Source organism: Stegastes partitus, unplaced genomic scaffold, assembly GCF_000690725.1.
Source record: "Stegastes partitus isolate 25-593 unplaced genomic scaffold, Stegastes_partitus-1.0.2 Scaffold361, whole genome shotgun sequence".
Lineage (NCBI taxonomy): Eukaryota > Metazoa > Chordata > Actinopteri > Pomacentridae > Stegastes > Stegastes partitus.
The window spans coordinates 67,978-80,709 of record NW_007578092.1 but is presented as its reverse complement, the minus strand read 5'-3'; the positions used below and the strand labels follow the sequence as shown (position 1 = coordinate 80,709).

The following is a 12,732-nucleotide window of genomic DNA, read 5'->3' as shown; positions in this document are numbered from 1 at the left end:
AGGGAAGGAGGAAACTGAGGCTGCTTTACGGAAACTTGAAATCTACTCGCTGATGTCATGTCATCAAGCCTCGTAAATTAAGTTTTTGTCAGGCTTTACTTATCAAGGTTCATCTTTTTAAAGAGATGCTTCTGATCTCCACTTTGTACTTGTGAATCTTAACAAAGTTAGAACGCCTTTACACAGGAGAGCCCCGGGAGCAGCAATGTGACTGCGACTGGCACGTCACACCCTCTCACCTCGTGTTTTCTCCGTCTCTTCGCTTCCAACTATCCAAGAAAGGCAGAATGTGCCACTACTTACTGCACTATGTCACTGCATTACATATATTTCCAAGGTTTTAAGTATTTAAGCTTTGGCCACAATTTGCTTCAAGATGTTTACCGAAATATGTAAAAGCTCATCAGACCTGGAACTTTGATTGCATGTTTTCAGATCGTTATTAGAAAAGTAGACTGGTAGGTAGAGAGCAAAGTGAAATGTAATGTTAGCTGCTGATTAATGCTGCAGACCAGCTTGTAATCACACAAAGCTTTGCTCAATTTAGGGCTGTTCACTTGGATCAGGTTCTAGTTTGGCATGTCCATAATTTCCAAATGAAGAAATGTTTTCATTTAAACATAATCAATTCATGTGGAGACATTTTGAGAGAATTAGGGAAAAAAGACTGTATCGAGTGATGCTGTACAAACTTTTTCAATTTCTCTCATAAACCTGTTGGGGTTTGACAAGCAATTTAAACATGTGCATGAATGTGTTTACATTACATTAGATTTTGTCTCAACTTTTTTTCTGACAAGTTGAAGCACCAAAGACCAACCTGCTATGAACAAGTAGCCACATCTCATGTAAAAACACTAAATATAGTTTCATATAGGATCTGCAGGAAACCTACGTCAAAACTAATGCGGACAAGCTCTTCAAGAATGCATCAAAAAAACAGTTTTACTCATTAAAAATGTGAGTTTTTGCATATTTTTACAGATCACATCTCAGTTTTTCCACCCAACAGAAGAAAGTGTGATTAATTCAGCCTCAGTACTAAAGGCTTGATAAAGCTGCTTAAAGAATTCAGCTAATCTGTCTAGACTGATGTTTATCAGAGAAAAGTTGTACAAGATTCCTGCAAAAACTAAACAGAAAGAGCAATCCTTTAACACCAGTATTTCACTGAGAAGCACAATGATCTACTGCGGCCCTTTTTAGCAGAAAGTATATCACAGAGGGACCCATGCAGAACAGCCACAAGCCTGTTCTTTACGTTTCTCTGACTCCATATTATATCATAAATTTTCCCTGAGAGGCACCACAAGTCCTGTTTGTGAGGACTGACCACTTTGAATGGGAGCACAGCTGGAAAACCCCGATGTGAAGCCAGCGTTCCAGATGACCCTCACAAAAGCTTCTGTTCGGACGCTGCACACGGTAATGAAGTGGGCGGCTGAACACATCAAACAGTCGGAGAGCTGCAGGCCGAGTGTGTCAGAAGAAAGTTGCTCAGCGTAGGTGTAGGACTGAACAAAGGCAAATCTTCACTTTACTGACTCAACGCCGCCATCTATTGTTAAGGCATTAAAACTTTTTTAAAAATCACTAAAACAAATAATTCAAATGAAGGCTAAAAACGAACTTTCAATACTTTATTTAAATAAGTTTTTGCACAGTTTTGCTGCCACACACAGGTACAACTAACCAGAATAAGAGCAGATATTGTAGATCAGGCTTCCATTTCTACACTTTTGCTCATTTATTGCTAAACAGTGGAATATCCTTCCTTCTGACTGGAACATATTCAGTGTAATCCTAATTTATTAAGAGCCAGGGACAGTAAAAAAGGAAAAAGGCAGCACATTGTTTCGCAGGACTTATAATGTTCTAATTATTTCTTAGTAAGAAATCTGCAATTTGGTAACAATTATAAACAAAATAGATGCAAAGTTTTGAGGCAACAGAGACATAAATAAGATATTAATAATCTTGATTTTCAGAACATACTTGCAAATTTGAAAAAATAAAACAAAAATTTGCTTACTTTAAATAGTAGTAATTTAAATTTTGTGGCCTTTTGTGGATTTGTTGATTAAAGTTTTTCTTCATCCTCTCACGGACATGCTCTCCTTTCTGTTAATCTGACAGCAACTGAACGTGTCAGCTTCACGTCTGAATGAGAACACTGGAAACTTCTCTGTAAACGTTCCACCAGTGATGCTCCCAGTTTGGGCTCAGCGAAGTTTCTGTATAACAGTCAACCTCACAAATTTGAACTGCATGGAGCAGCATTAACAGACAGGGACACACAAAATTAAGATATGCTGATGTTCTGTGTAGAGAGAGCAAGGCGACAGTCTTGCACATGTGCCAAACGTCAAACGTATATCATAGCGCTCTCACTTTGGTGGATCTGTCTGAATGAAGACGAATATTCAAGTAAACGCTACCATGTCTGAATGACAGAAGGACGTCACTTTAACAGACTGATGAAGCAACAGTATAATCCATCCATCCATCCATGATCTGTACACCACTTAATCCTCACTAGAGTCATGGGGGGCTGGAGTCTATGCCAGCTGACTCAGGGTGAAGGCAGAGGACACCCTGGACAGGTAACCAGTCTATCAAAGGGCTACACTTAGAGACAGACAACCAAGCACACTCACATTCACACCTACAGACAATTTAGAATCACCAATTAACCTCAACATGTTTTTGGACTGTGTGGGAGGAAGCTGGAGAACCCGGAGAGAACCCACGCTGCACGGGAGAACATGCAAACTCCAGAAAGATCCCAGGTGTCTTCACCGGGACACGGACCGGCAACCTTGCAGCCCGCAACAGCATAATCCCATCTGAAAAGGCTTTTGAAAGAACTATTAAATATCTTGGGAAAAATGGTCAATATAGAGCCATTGAAACCCATACAAAAACTAATTTACTGTAAAATGAACTATAGTCTCTACATTTGTTGAAGTGAATGTTGTCCTGTAGTTTTCTCATGGTGAGCTGACCTGCAGACGACTGACTTACTCTGGAGCTCAAATCATTGTAATGTATTAATTCCAAATGTATGAAATGAAAAATATCTGTCTTCCTGCTATAATTATTACCAAATTACACAGAAACTTTCCCCAAGACGTTTCATTTGTGTTTGTAGGACCTCATTACAAAACTGTGGGACACATAAAAAAAGACTCTCAGATCAAACTATTTAACGGTCAGTATCTTTTACTTCATACAGCTAAATCAAATGGCTTTCTCCAGTTTAATCGCTTGCTTTGCTTTCTTAACTTTTACATTTTTGTCTGCCATTTCAAAAGCTCAGTCAAAATTTGATGGAGAGTCAGTGTGAGTGCAGAGCTGCCTCAGTGGGCACTTCTAAACACAGTAAGCAGGGAGGACAGTTGTACCACAACAGTGTGCAGCGGTCGGCGTCTCCTTTCTTTTCAAGCAGATCTTGAGTTTCTCAGCCCAGCACCTGTCTGTGCTGATGAGTCGGGGTGTGTGTGTGTGTGTGTGGGTGGAGCTGGCGTCTATGTGGCCTGTTTGCCAACCGCAGTTTCAACAACGTGTGACTGTGTCAACACAAATACCACTCTTCCTCCCTCTTCCTCCTCCTTGCTCGACTTCCCAAGCAGCAGGAGACGGCACAAAGGTCCGGTCAGTGGACTTCTTTTCTTCTTTGCCGTGTTCAATTTTTACCTGAAAAGGTACACCATAGGTTAAAAGAAAACACAGCCACCCTGCAGATGATGACCTGGTGTACCATTTATGTTAATTAAAGGAAAACTACATTCTAATCAATATTTGTCTTTCAGGGACGGAGCGAGTTGCTTAAAGCTCTGACCTGTGGTCTGAGTGTCAGCTAAACATTTTCTTTAGTTTGGAAAGGAAGCCTTCCTCCTCCTTCTGCTGCTCCGGCTGCTTGTCCTGTCCCTCGTCTGAGCTGGTCGACTTTGCACCAGAGCTTGAAGTCCTGCTGCCCCCTCCTGGATGAAAACATGCACTTCATTCAGTGAGTACAGGGGAACTGACTATCTGACTCTATGAGCACTTATTTTTCTGTTTTGAGCCTCCTTGTCTCCTCTGTCCTCCTGCCTATCACCTGGAAGTCACTTTTACTATGCCGTCTGAAAGGATGTCTCAATTCCTAAAATGAATCCTGAGGAGCGAGGAGGGTTGTTGGAGGAGCTATGAGCGAGAGCGGATGGTATGAAAGAGGCATGACACACAGGTAGAGTAGACAAACCATGTCAGGAGCAGGACTAATGACTATGTGTAGATAACAGATATCCCTGAATCATAATATGCTGTCACTTTTTTTGTATAGTATTCTTTGTGTGTGTCAGGCTTCTTCTATACTTAAATAAATATAGTCGTGACTCGATAATCTGACACTAAATGTAAAACATCTTTTACGTCGGATAGCAAGGCTGTCGGATTGTCAAGACGGAGGTCGAGATACAAGGAGGGCTTGATGCTTGAAGGATCATTTGTTGTTAATTGTTGTTCATAGATGTTATAATAAATAGTAGGGCTGGTCCGAATAGCACTTTCTGGTCTCTGGATATTTAGGCCCTATTAATAATGAATATCCGAATATTCGGCGCGGTCGAGGGAGTGGCAGATACGGTCCACCGTTACCATCCATGTTTACTTCTGCAAACACTGAGCACGCTCACTGCGTGTGACGTCGTCGTGTCCTCTTCTGCGCATGCGGGACACTTTTGGGTCATATGAAGTTCACACAGCAGATCACATACAAGTGGCATTTAATTGGAAATGTGAACGAACTCACAAAAACAATCAGATTTCACAAAGAAATCTGAATTGAGCATTAAGTCCTGCAGTCTGAACGTAGCCAATCTGTGGGATTGTTCAGTCAGATAATACGCCGTTATCCTGATTGGTGACATAAAATGTCATGTCGGAGTCACAATCCAAGGCTGTCGGTATGTTAAGGCTTTTTTTCATGGGCTCTGTTAGTTTTTCCTAAAAACCTGTCGGACAGCAAGGTTTTCGGATTGTTAAGGGTCGGATAATCGAGCCACGACTGTATATGACATTTGTACATTCTTGTTACATTAAGCCATGTTGTGAATTGAATTCTTTGTAAAAACAAGCTGTAAGATGTCATGAACACCGTCATGCTCGTCTGGCAGACATAAAATCCAGCAGCAGGTTGTAACGAAACAATGAACATATGGTGTAGCCGTGACAAATGTCATATTTAACTGATTGTGCTTTAAAATGGCAGCTCTGACGCTAGGATGCATCATTATGGGAAATGATGGGAAAGACTAAAATGCTAGGAGAGGAGTCTAAGAAAGGAATGTAGGATGTGCAAACAGAGAAATGTGAAGAGAGGATATGTGGAGTGATGTTCTGACTGAATGGCGCAGCTGAAGTGTGGTCCTGACCTGCTGAAGGATCGACACCGTTGACGGTCCCCTGAACATCCGTCTCCTCCTCTGCATAGCTCTGCAGCAGAAAGCGCTGCCTTGGAGTTAACTTCCTGCAGGGAAAAGAGAAAACAATTAGTGGCATATAAACTGAACCATGTAATTATTAGCAATAATGTCATAAAATTGACTAAACTAGTGCAGAGCCTGTTCAAAACATGTCTGTTCATAGCAGGCCGACTATGGCTTGCAGCAGTAAGGAGTGACATACATCACGGCGGAAAATGGGTGTGCCAGCAAATACAGTTCATTCAGTTTGCCAGCATTTGTCTGCAATAATTCACCTGCAAACAGACATGCCATCATCTAGACTGACACTATATGCATAGACTAATATTTAACATTATTTTACGCAATTTGCTCTGTTGTCTGAGTGTCCCTGTATAGAAAGAAAAACAGCTTCAGTGACATTGAAGTAACACACATACATTCATGACGTTACTGTTAAGAGGACAGCTATAAGGATACACTCATTGAACCAGGTACTGTGTGTGCGTCACTACTAACAAACAAAGATCTTGATCCTGATGAGCAGAACTAATGTCAACCAAGCCAGCCATGACTAAATAATCTGATGGAAACAAGACTTTTATAAGCTGCTTGCTTTGACATAAGTGGTGAAAAAATAGACACTCTGATAGGTATAAAAGATAGTGTCCAAAGGAACATCACACAGGGTAGTGATAAGACTGTGTATAGTTTGAGTTGAGCTGCAGTCAGAGAGCTGTTGTGAAAACCTCCTTATAATGTCTGCTAAGAATTGCATTGAAAACTTGAAAAGGTGCAACAGAAAACAACTTGTAGCCAAAATACCAGGACTGTTCATACAAACAACTTCATACTTGAAACTGTTCTTCCTTGGGTACCCAGCAATACACTAATGACCAAGTGTGAAGTACATCTGATGAACGGTTGTTGTAAAAAGTGAAGAACAAACGCATACATCCTCTGTAGTTAGATAGAACAGGTAGTATTTGCCTATCCATGCCTCAAGATGTCAATTGTTGTGTAAAAATATATCATATCGTGTGAAGTATAGTACTTAAAGACAAATCTAAGGTTTTTTTTTTTATAGTTGTGCTATTATGTTACATCAAAGAAATTCTACATGACAGATTATTTCAAATATGTTTCTTGGCAACTTATATATATATAAAAAAAAAAACAACATTTTTTTGTGCATGGAAATTTGATGATCTACAGCAAAAAAAAAAAAACACCACTGGGGTTTTGGAGGTCTAAACCACACCAACACACAAAAAAAACAAATCAAAAAAATAATAATACAGATCAGCATCACAACATACTAACAGCTGTGTTAGATGACAGTGACTTCTGTGTGTGTGTGTGTGTGTGTGTGTGTGTGTCTCTCTCTCTTACTTTGGCACCCTGATCTTGATGTGAACATAATGATCTCCGTAGCCGAAACTGTTCATCCTCCGAATGCCTTTGCCCTGAAGTCGGATCACCTGATCAGGCTGGCAGCTGGAGGGAATCTGAAAACACAAAAAAAGAAAAGTGATTTTATTTCTACTCAGACTTTGTGGGAGGAAATGTATCTGACAGTTTCTACATTACAATACATTGTACAAAACAGGAACTGATCTTCATTCACCAGCAAAATTGGACATGTGTTTACCGTTTTGTTAAGGAAGACAGATAATACCAATATTTTTGATACAATTGTCAATAAGGTCCAACCCCTCCACATACTTACCACCATGCTGATGGTTTCATGGAGGCCCTGTCCTGTGGCTGTGCCTCCCAGGATGGCCTGGGCTACGGAGATGAACACATCAGAGTGGATGTCTGCTCCATTACGTCTGAACACTGGGCTCCTTTGGACCTGCACATTTCAAACATTGAACATTAAACCTCACAGCTACTCCATTACATTGCTAGAATTCAGTAACTCCTTAATTATCAAAAGAATACTCACCCTGAATGTAATGAGGATTTCTTTTGACCCTACTGCCATGCGTACAGTCTGACCATTTTCCACTCCTGTGAGAAAACATCCCAAAATATACGTCATTATTTAACACCTTTAAACACGTTGTCATACATCTACCACTTAGCAACAAGATGAGATATGCAGAGAATCCCCAAGGACTATTCATTTGAGCAGTAGTTGCACCAAACATTGGAGTTAACTTGTGCAGTAAAAGAGATTTGTGAATTTGTTTCCATCTTTGACTTGTGAGATTCCAGGATGCAAACCCACCAGCAGGTACAGGTACAGTGACCGTCTGCCTCTTCTTGGTCTGGCCTGAACCTTTGCACAGAGCGCAGGGCGTGGTTATGATCAATCCTGTCCCACCACAGCGCCGACACGTGGTGCGCATCATGAAAGGACCCGTGCTGATCGACTCCTACAGGGGGCGACACAGGCAATAACATGTTGACTAGTAGCACAGTAGAGGAGTGTGGAAAGGTCCTGACACAGAAGATCTAACTGAAGGAGGATCTCAAGAGCTTAATGATGGCTCCACAAGTTAATGAGCTCTGATAACTACCCTGCTGTCAAGTGCAAGTCTGAGACTCACCACGCCTGAGCCGTTGCAGTAGTGACACTGAGACACCTTGGTTCCCGGCTCGCTGCCCTTCCCGTGACACCTTGGACAGTTGTCTTCAACGTTCACAGTCAGCTCCTTATTGGCTCCTTTTGCTGCCTCGGAAAATGTAAGTTCCATCACAAACTGTGAAAAGACGGGGGAATTTTATTTACTCTCAATGATCTGGAACATCTTTAACTAATTCTTAAATAAAATAAAGATAAAAGGTTTTAACCCTTACAGGTCTTGGCCTCTTTTTGCATACTTTAGTTTTGTCTTTATATACCACATAGAAACATATTTACTGTTCCCATGCTTGGTATCTTTTTTTCAACACAACATCACCTATATGATCTGACTATTATTTTTTCACTTTAACCTACTATGTTAACATTTGGGCTCAAAAACACACACAAAAAAAAAAAAAAATCCGATTTGAAAACAATGTATTATTTATTATAATAAAAACCACAAACATGCTTAACGAAGCATTTTGAAAGTTGAAAATGTAACCATAGGTTGCAGATGTGGATATGAAAAGGTAAACTTGATATAAAATCTAACTAAATATAAAGCAGGTGTGGTTTTCTTTCTCTTTTTATCTATGCCACTCCTGAAAATAGTTTCCAGAATGAGGCAGACAGCCACATTACAGGACCTGCACTTCCAGTAAAACAACAAAAAATGACAAAGATGTTGAAAGAAACGCGACGCCTGCAGCCTATATTTCATACGCTGATATTTTACACACGTTCAAAACATCATATCTCTGGTTTTATGTGGTCTATCGACACGAAACAAAAACTCGGAGAGTTTAAAGTCTGAACTTTCGAGTGAAGTTGACGGCATCACCATACGTGCGCTAGTTTTTCAGTCGTGACAAAAAATGTCATGATTATATCACGCCGGCGGCCCTCTAAGGGTTACACATCTCCATTTGAAATAATGGTTAAACAGAAAATGTCGAAACATGTTGATGCTATAATGTTCCGAGGGACTTCTTACCTCGGGCCGGTTGTCAAACATGCTGTGGATGTCTTGAAAGCCCATGCCTCCTGTAAACTCTCCAAAAATCTTCCTGAACAGCTCTTCTGGGTCTATGTTGCTCGCCCCAGCCCTGTAGTACTGCTGCTGGCCAGCCCCAGCTCGGCTCGCGTCATAGCCTGCTGCTCCATACGCGTCATACTGTCTCTTCTTCACCTCGTCACTCAGCACCTGCACACAACAACAACAGAGCAGTGAAGTGCTGAGTTTCTCTGAAGATAACTTCCCTGCATTTCTTTATTGTATATAACTGGAGAGAGTACTGAATTATCCTGGACACTTTTATTCTATTTGTTTTGTACCTCATAGGCTTCAGCCAGCTTGGCAAACTTCTCTTTGGCCTCTGGGTCATCCGGGTTGGTGTCTGGGTGATACTTCTTTGCCAGCTGGAGACAGACAAAGCGAGGAAAGATGAGAACAAAAAATGAGAATGCAGATTTAAATGTCGTTTAACAGGCATCCAAAACAAACTCAAGCTTCTTTTTATTCAGGGATTTAGGGTATCATACTTTCACGTTTCATATTTTACGACCAAACATTTTACCAACTTCTATCATGTTTCACACTTGATAATATGAGACTAATAGGAAATGTTAGCGCTTTGTACAACAACAGTGCAGTGATACGAAAAAGTGGGTCAAATACCTGATAGTAAGCCTTCTTGATATCCTTCTGTGAGGCAGTGCGAGAGACACCCAAGACTTCATAGAAGTCCTGCTTGTTCGCCAGTCTGCTGCTGGAGTGGAAAGCATGGCAGGTGATGCCACGGGGACATCTCACCCCTGCAGAGAGAAAACGAAAGAAAAAGAAGTATGAAGCAAGAGGAAAAAGTAGTTGATATTAATATTGGTGAAGCTGCAGTAAATTATGAGGTCTTAGATGATTAGCTAATGTGCATATCCTGTAATGTGTCAGCAAGTTGTATGAAATTACGTCCAAGTTTGTAACTGCACTCCTGTAAGCAACCCAGCAGATACAAACCAATGTTAGTGCTCATAATGGATAACTTTGCACTGCATAGATATACCAGACTGTATCTGGCATCAGTGAACTGTATTTACAGCAAATTAAAATCACTCAAGTCAAAGCCACATATTCTGTGATTTGTAGCTACATTCTTTGGCAAACTGCAAACTTTTGGGTTCTGGACTACTGGTCAAAAAAAATGAGCGACTTGAATACATTTCTCAGGGCCAATTAATTAGATCAACAAAGTTTTCTGATGTTTTAAATTACACCATGTGATTAATGAGGAAGATAATCCTAATTCATATCATTGATAATGAGAATCAACTCAAGGATGACGATCATTTGTTGCTGCCATTTCAACTCCATTTATCACAGAAGTACTACAGTGAAAAAAGTCTTAAAATTAAAATTAATACTATTGAGTATAAGTAAAAGTCCTCATGGTAACAAGAGGCTAAAGTCAGGGTTGCATAAGTACATCAGAAATAAATTACCACATTAGATCCTGCTGTAAATAAAAAACAAACAAACTACAAAGCACACATTAAAAAGAGGAGTGGAAAAAGGACATGTATTTTAAAACACAGTGTAGGAACAGCACAGTTTAATGCTGCGCATATTTACTAAACTCAGAGGAAAGATTCTGGAAGCATCAACCTACACGTCTCATTAATCTGATCTGTTCTTATATTCATTACAGCAAAGCTTTGTTTTCATGAAAATCTCTGTTTGTAATAGATCGTTGAGCAAAAAGTGTTGTGGTGTTGACACAGACAGTGTGTCTTCTGCGTTCGGTGATGTTTTTGGACTAACATTGGTGCTTAAGTGTGGAACAAGTTTTCTCCTAATAGGTTCACACAACTGGAAGTACCACAGCTTGAGTGTGTCTGTTTATGTGATGGCATGCAGTTCAGACATGTGCTGTGTTGAGAGCAATACAGAAATGTTACTGGGTCTAGCCACAGCTTTTCTGGTGAAGTGACCAGGGTGCTCATTCAGACATGAAATTAACATGCTCAAGACTAAAAGAAAGGAGCGCATGTCTCATAGCAGCATTGGAGAATCGATGCCGAGGACTATTCAAGTTGGTAGAATCAAAACACCAAAAACACTTTGTACACTTTCCTTTACAAAAACACTGCAAGAGTGTGTTGCTAAAGTCGCTCTTAGAAGTCTGTAACTTCTAGGGGCTACTTTTGCCATGATATTTTACAACAGATTTTGGCTGAGCCCCCCAGTACTTGACTGAGCTCCGCCGTGTCCATGCCCCTGCCAGAGCGCTGAGATCTGCCAATCAACTGCGACTGGTCACCCCAAAATTTAGGCTCAAAACCGAAAGTGACAGAGCCTTTGTGGCAGCAGCCCTGAGGCTCTGGAACAACCTGCCTGGGCACATCCGCTCTGCAGGTTTTTTAAATCTTCCCTAAAGACACACCTCTTCTCCCTGGCTTTTAATCAAGTTTAAGTGGACTTTTGGCAAAATGTTAATTTAATTTTAATTAATTTTATTCTATTGTATAGCACTGTGCTTACGTATTTTAGTATTATTTATTTATTTATTTATTGTAATTCCTGTATTGAATTGATTATCTTGCTTTAAATGTGTGCAGCACTTTAGTCAACCCCGGTTGTTTAAAATGTGATCTATAAATAAAGTTTGAGTTTAGTTGAGATAAAACTTATCACATAGTAAACGTCAGTGGGTTCCTCCAGTGAGCAGATCTGAAACCAACAGAACAGCTCTAGGATGTGTTAAAATAGGCGATTTACAGTCTGTCCAGCATAAATCTGCAGATATTCTGTGATGCCAACGTGAAGCAGAATGTCAAAGACAAGTGCTCAAGATCTTGCAGAATCCACACCACCAAGAACAGAATGTTCTAAAAGCAATGCACCCTGTATGACTATGCTGTTCATGATAAACTGTTTGCTGGGTGCATCTTTTCCTGCTATAGCACATTTAAATCATTCCAAACATGCCCAAACGATGCTCGTACACCGGCGCTGTGACCGTAACAAGGTCAGTGATGGTGCAGACTGTGTTCACTGTCACACAGGGAGCAGTTACATCACACAGCCGGCTAACAGCCCTGCAGGAGGAGGCTAGCTTTTACACAACTTGCTCTCCAACACGTCGACATTTGCACCTTACAGCTGGAGAACCGAACTTTTAAACAGACTGCCGGCGTCTTTAACGACAGAGACCATGCCGGTGTTAGAAAGTCTGGCAGTGTTTTGCTAACAGGTAGCTAACTCGTCTCACCTGCCAGTCCTCTCAATGTCACGACATTTCCGCGAGTCCAGGAGCTCAGGCCGGCCGCCGTGCCTCCCCGGTGTGTCTGCGGGACCGCCGCCTGACAAGCTCCTCCATGTCCGTGAGAGACGACGAGAAAACAGCCGCTACGGCGCCCAGAAGAGCCCGACGCCGCTAACCAGCGTGCTGTGAGCCGGACAGCGGAGGACGCCATTTCTGCGTCACTGCCGGTGTCAGCGGGTCAGCGGCGGTCTGCGCATGTGCGGGGTGAAATTAAAACTGTCACAAAAATAAAAAATTTAAAAATTTAAAAAAAGACTAACCAGAAGTAATAAACAGCAGAGGTGGAATGTAAGTATTCAAAGTAGCGTACGCACAATTTTCGAGTACTCGTAATGTATTGAAGTATTTTCATGTTATGTTACTTTATAGTTTTACAGCATCCCAGACGAAA

General features: G+C 41.0%; 1 protein-coding gene across 1 annotated transcript; it reads right to left on the bottom strand.

Annotated features, from left to right (window-relative positions):
* Positions 1-3,024: 3,024 nt before the first annotated feature.
* Positions 3,025-12,492, bottom strand: LOC103359246 (dnaJ homolog subfamily A member 3, mitochondrial-like). Its single transcript, XM_008284483.1, has 12 exons — positions 12,288-12,492; positions 9,701-9,837; positions 9,358-9,441; positions 9,017-9,226; positions 8,003-8,155; positions 7,681-7,828; positions 7,396-7,460; positions 7,174-7,302; positions 6,837-6,952; positions 5,415-5,509; positions 3,842-3,983; positions 3,025-3,696 (listed from the first exon to the last, which is right to left on the bottom strand). The coding sequence occupies exons 1-11, from the start codon at positions 12,490-12,492 to the stop codon at positions 3,856-3,858; spliced, it is 1,470 nt and encodes a 489-aa protein (XP_008282705.1). The 3' UTR covers positions 3,025-3,696; positions 3,842-3,855.
* Between the last annotated feature and the right edge of the window lie 240 nt (positions 12,493-12,732).